The sequence below is a fragment of the Crocuta crocuta genome, unplaced genomic scaffold (assembly GCF_008692635.1).
Source record: "Crocuta crocuta isolate KB4526 unplaced genomic scaffold, BGI_CrCroc_1.0 scaffold221, whole genome shotgun sequence".
Lineage (NCBI taxonomy): Eukaryota > Metazoa > Chordata > Mammalia > Carnivora > Hyaenidae > Crocuta > Crocuta crocuta.
This window is the reverse complement of record NW_027528610.1, coordinates 756614-761353: the sequence shown is the minus strand read 5'-3', so window position 1 is coordinate 761353 and position 4740 is coordinate 756614. Positions and strand designations below refer to the sequence as shown.

The 4740-nt window shown below is 59.2% G+C and overlaps 1 protein-coding gene across 1 annotated transcript in view; it reads right to left on the bottom strand.

Annotated features, from left to right (window-relative positions):
* IL3RA (interleukin 3 receptor subunit alpha) overlaps positions 1-4740 on the bottom strand; it is a 25171-nt gene that overhangs the window by 17410 nt on the left and 3021 nt on the right. Inside the window, exon 4 of the mRNA XM_077754729.1 lies at positions 2736-2790. Coding sequence (XP_077610855.1) covers positions 2736-2790 — 55 coding nt within the window. The remainder of the gene's footprint in view (positions 1-2735; positions 2791-4740) is intronic.

Here is a 4740-nt window from a genome sequence, read left to right as displayed (position 1 = left end):
TAAAAATGGGGGGGCGGGGGGGGGCAGAAGCACCTGGGGTGAGTCCCACTTTGTCCCCCTGAAATTCACGCTGGAGTCCGAACTCCCAGGGCCTCACGATGACACCTTTATTTGGAAACGGGGTCATGGCACCGTGACTAATTAACATGGGGTCATCCTTGAGTCGTGTGGACCCTAATACAAAGTGACTGGTGTCCTGGGGCGCCTGGGTGGCTTAGTCGGTTAAGCGTCCGACGTTCGCTCGGGTCATGATCTCGCGGTTCATGGGTTCGAGCCCCGCGTCGGGCTCTGTGCTGACTGCCAGCTCAGAGCCTGGAGCCTGTTTCAGCCTGTGACTCCCTCTCTCTCTGACCCTCCCCTGCTCACGCTGTCTCTCTCTCCTAGAAGTAAATAAAACATTAAAAAAAATTAAAAAAAAAAAAAGAGGGAACACTCCTGCGCCCCCCGGATCTCAGACTCTGTTCCCCAGAACCGTTGAGAAATAAATGTCTGAATTTAAAGTTCCCAGGCCATGGTATTTCGTCCTGGCCGCCCTCGCAGCCTCAGGGGACAGATCCCTCCCTGTCCCTCCCCCACAGCACATATGAAGCTCACTCCTATTTGAGGAAGGAATAACGTCTAACGGCTGATGAAATCCTGTGGTGTCTCCGCAGCTCTCGTCGCCCGCGTGATGCAAGAGCCGTGCACACAGGTGTGGACGCTCGGGGTCCCTGCAGAAGGTGACCCACCCACTCTGCCCGCCCTGGGGGAGCACACAACTCACCCCTCCCTTGGGTCTGCTCTGTATCCGGAAAACTCCGGACGGGGTCCCGTTCGCCTATAGACACCCCTGCGGGTCCGCCAGAACCGAGTCTCATATTCTCCTTCGGAACCGTGTCCTGATTCAGCATCGTCAGGACGGAGCCCCAAGGAGGGAAGGTGACCCCACTCTGCCCCAAGAGGCCTTCTCGCTGGGGCCACGTCTGTGTCCACGTGTCCCCTTGTGCCCAGGACCCCAGGCCCTGCTGGGTCAGGACCCCACTCCGATGGCCTCGCCCGAAGCCCATGACATCTGGAAAGACCCCCGTCTCCAAACACAGGTTCGCAGGCTCTGGGGCTGGAGGGCTTCTAGGAAGAGGTGTGTTGGGGACACAGACCGGCCGATAAGCAGAGACNCAGCAACAGGCCTCCAGGCTGCGGTCCTGGGGCCTGGCGCGTCCGGGAACCGAGAAAACGGCGCCCGGAGTGCAGAGCGCAGAGCTGGGGAAGGAAGTGTCATTAACAAGGTGAAGTCAACACGACCCAGCTTCCTGCTCCGACGCACTGACGGTCACTGCAGGCCGCACGGCCCCAACGCCCAGCTGGACTTCTGTCCCCAGGAACCCCCGGCCCCCCGGGCCCCTCACCGGGGTGGCCAGCCTCCTGCGCCCTCCGGACCCCAGGGACTGAGCACCCACAGACCCCGCCCTCCCTCCGACCCGTCACTTATGCCCTGGGGGGCCACCTCTCCGTGCCCCCCAGAATCGCCCGCATCAGGTCACGAGATCTGGGACATCTGTGCCGGATCGTCGTGCTGGGCATTCACAGCCCAGGTCACCGGACCCAACAGGGAGCCCACCAGGGGCTGTCACCTTCTCCCCTTAGACTCTTCTCGGAGTGTTCTCATCTCAACACCCGAGAAACCGCCTCCCAGGAGAAGGGAACGGCAGGATCTGCAATTGCTTTTGGGTTAGTAATACAGGGATTGTCGTGGCTTTGTAATACAGGGATTAGGCTGAAGACGGGGAGGCATCAGGCTCAATGTGCAGCAGGTGCGCACGGAATCGGATTCACCAAGAACCAGACTTTGAGGCGACATTCACAAAAGGTCAGTGGACGGGCGGGCAGGGGGGGGGGCATCCGGGCTGCGCACATCAGACAGGATGGGGCCCGCGGCCCAACCACAGGAGGGGCCAGCGCTGAGCACCCCAGTGCGGGGCTGGGGGCTCCCCAGACACGGTCCTGGGCGTCCTCACCACCGGGCATCGTGGCCCACGGACCTCAGAGACAACAGGTGACGCGCAGGAATCGTGATCTTTAAAATGTACCTATTAATTCATATTTTTATGCAGGTGAATTCGCATCACGCCACATTCACCCTTTTAAAATGCAACTCGGGGGGCCAACGGGCACATTCACCACATCTGTGTGGCTCCGGAATGTTCCATGCCCCCAGAAGGAGACGCCGTCTCCACAATCTCTGAGTCACCTTTCCGTCCCCAGAGTCGGTCGGCTAACCCGGTCCGTGTGTCTAAATTCTTCCTGCTGTGCATATTTCTAAATTCTGTTTTCTTCTGCTTCTTAGTTTAATGTTTATTTTTCACAGAGAGACAGCGTGAGCAGGGGAGGGTCAGAGAGAGAGGGAGACACAGAATCCCAAGCAGCTCCAGGCTCTGAGCTGTCAGCACTGAGCCCGATGCGGGGCTCGAACCTGCAAGATCATGGTCTGAGCCGAAGTCAGGTGGACGCTTAACTGACTGAGCCACCCGGGCGCCCCTGTTGTGCACGTTTAGTAAACGGATCGCACACATCAGTCCTCATTTTTCTGTCCCGTGACAGAGGCGTGTGAACAACCCCTCCAGGCGTGTGGAGGCCCGCCCGGTGAGACAGCCTTGAACCTGTGATCTGAGCCCCCGTCCCTCCCCGGTGGGCCGCACTGGACGTGGGGACCGACCCCCGCGGCCACCAGGGTGCGTGACAGCCTGTTGCATCCTTACCTGAAGCCGCAGATCCGCCGCCTTCCTCCGGTCCCTCATCCTGGCCGGCGCTCCCCTGGGATGCAGAGAAAGTCCCAGGTCAGGGTGCAGGGTAGGGTGCGTCTGGACCGCGGGCTCCTCACTCCTCACTCCTTCCTCGCCGCTCGGAGGAAGTGTCCCAAACAGAAACCAAAGCTCAAAGCTGGCACTGGCTTCTGTGCGCTTTCATAGTCCCCAGAAGGGGCCCCACCCTGAGCACCAGGCCCTGGGGGGGTGGGCGTGGTCGGTGGTCTGAGGCTGCCCGACGGCCCCCTCCGGCGTCTGCTGCTCCCTGAGTGTGTGTCTGTGTCTGCCTCAAACCCAGGGTCACCCGTTCCGTACTTTCCTGGGAATCAGCCCCTCTTTCTTTTAAAACTGCTGTTTTCCTGTTCCTCTTTGTTACAGCGCTAATTACCCGAGCTTCCAGGAGGGTCTGCCAAGTTCCTGGCAGCGGTGATTAGGAGCCGTGGGCATGAATGTGGGCGGATGGTCTGCCCCAGTGGACACGTCCCTCGTGCCCTACGTGCTCTGTGACTCAGTCCCAGCTTAGGGCCCCAGGGCCCTGGTTACGTCCCTGTCCGGGCCCAGCCGCTCCTGGACTGGCCCCCTTCACCGCCCGGACCACACACCAACTTCTCGAGGCTCGTGACGCTGGGATAAGGGAGGTGTGATCAGAGGTCAGTCTGATTTAGGGGTGCCTGTTGCGCATCCGACTTCGGCTCAGGTCATGGTCTCACGGTTCGTGGGTTCGAGCCCCGCGTCGGGCTCTGTGCTGACAGCTCGGAGCCTGGAGCTGCTTCGGATTCTGTGTCTCCCTCTCTCTCTGCCCCTTCCCTGCTCGTGCTCTCTCTGTCTCTCAGAAATAAATAAAACATGGGGCGCCTGGGTGGCTTAGTTGGTTAAGCGTCCGACTTTTGCTTAGGTCATGATCTCACGGTTTGTGGGTTCGAGCCCCGCGTCGGGGTCTGTGCTGACTGCCAGCTCAGAGCCTGGAGCCTGTTTCAGTCTGTGTCTCCCTCTCTCTCTGACCCTCCCCTGCTCACGCTATCTCTCTCTCTCTCTGTCTCCTAGAAATAAATAAAACATTAAAAATTTTAAAAGATAGTTCAACGAACCTCGACAGTCATTCATATAGGGGGATGTAGTCAGCAGAATTCTAAAGGTGCCCTCCAAGATTATTCTCCCCGTGATTATTGAGTCCAGTGTGAATCTAGGAATTCTTGGGAAGGGACTTGGCAAATGCAATTAAAATTACTAGCCAGCCGACTTGAAAGTGAGCAGATTCTCCCTGCATATGCACGACGGTCCAATGGAGTTGCATGAGCCTTAAAAGCAAAAGATGGAGACAGGACACCAGGGAGATGCCTGGAGCTGCTTCGGATTCTGTGTCTCCCTGTGTCTCTGCCCCTCCTCTGCACACGCTCTGTCTCTCTCTGTCTCAGAAATAAATAAACATTAGAAAACCCTCAGTCTGATACACGTGCAGGTAAGTGAAAGATCTGAGATGAGCTCATCCCGGACGAGGGGACCCCGAATCCAACGACACGTGTCCTTGTAAGAGACAGAGGAGGAGACGCAGACACAGAGGAGAAGCCACGTGAAGACGGATCTCAGCGGCCCCGCCCCCATCTCAGCGGCCCCGCCCCATCTCAGTGGCCCCGNGCCCCGCCCCCACCTCAGCGGCCCCGCCCCCTGGATCTTAGGTTTCAGTGTCCAGATCTGGGAGAAAAAAGACTGAAGCCCCAGGTGGGGCTCCAGCTGCCCCAGGGGAGACCTAGGCCCCCGGCCGCCGTGAGCACGTGTCCAGGGAGCTGAGCAGCCGCGCTGGGAGACGGACGCTGCGCCCCCAGGAAGGGACGGAGCCGGCCTCCCTGTCATCCCTCCTCTGGGTGGGTGTGGGGGGGGGGACCCACATGTTAAGACTGGAGGCTGTTCCCTACGCATACAGTAGGAGTCTGATGGATGCTCAGCGCACAGGGCCTTGGGG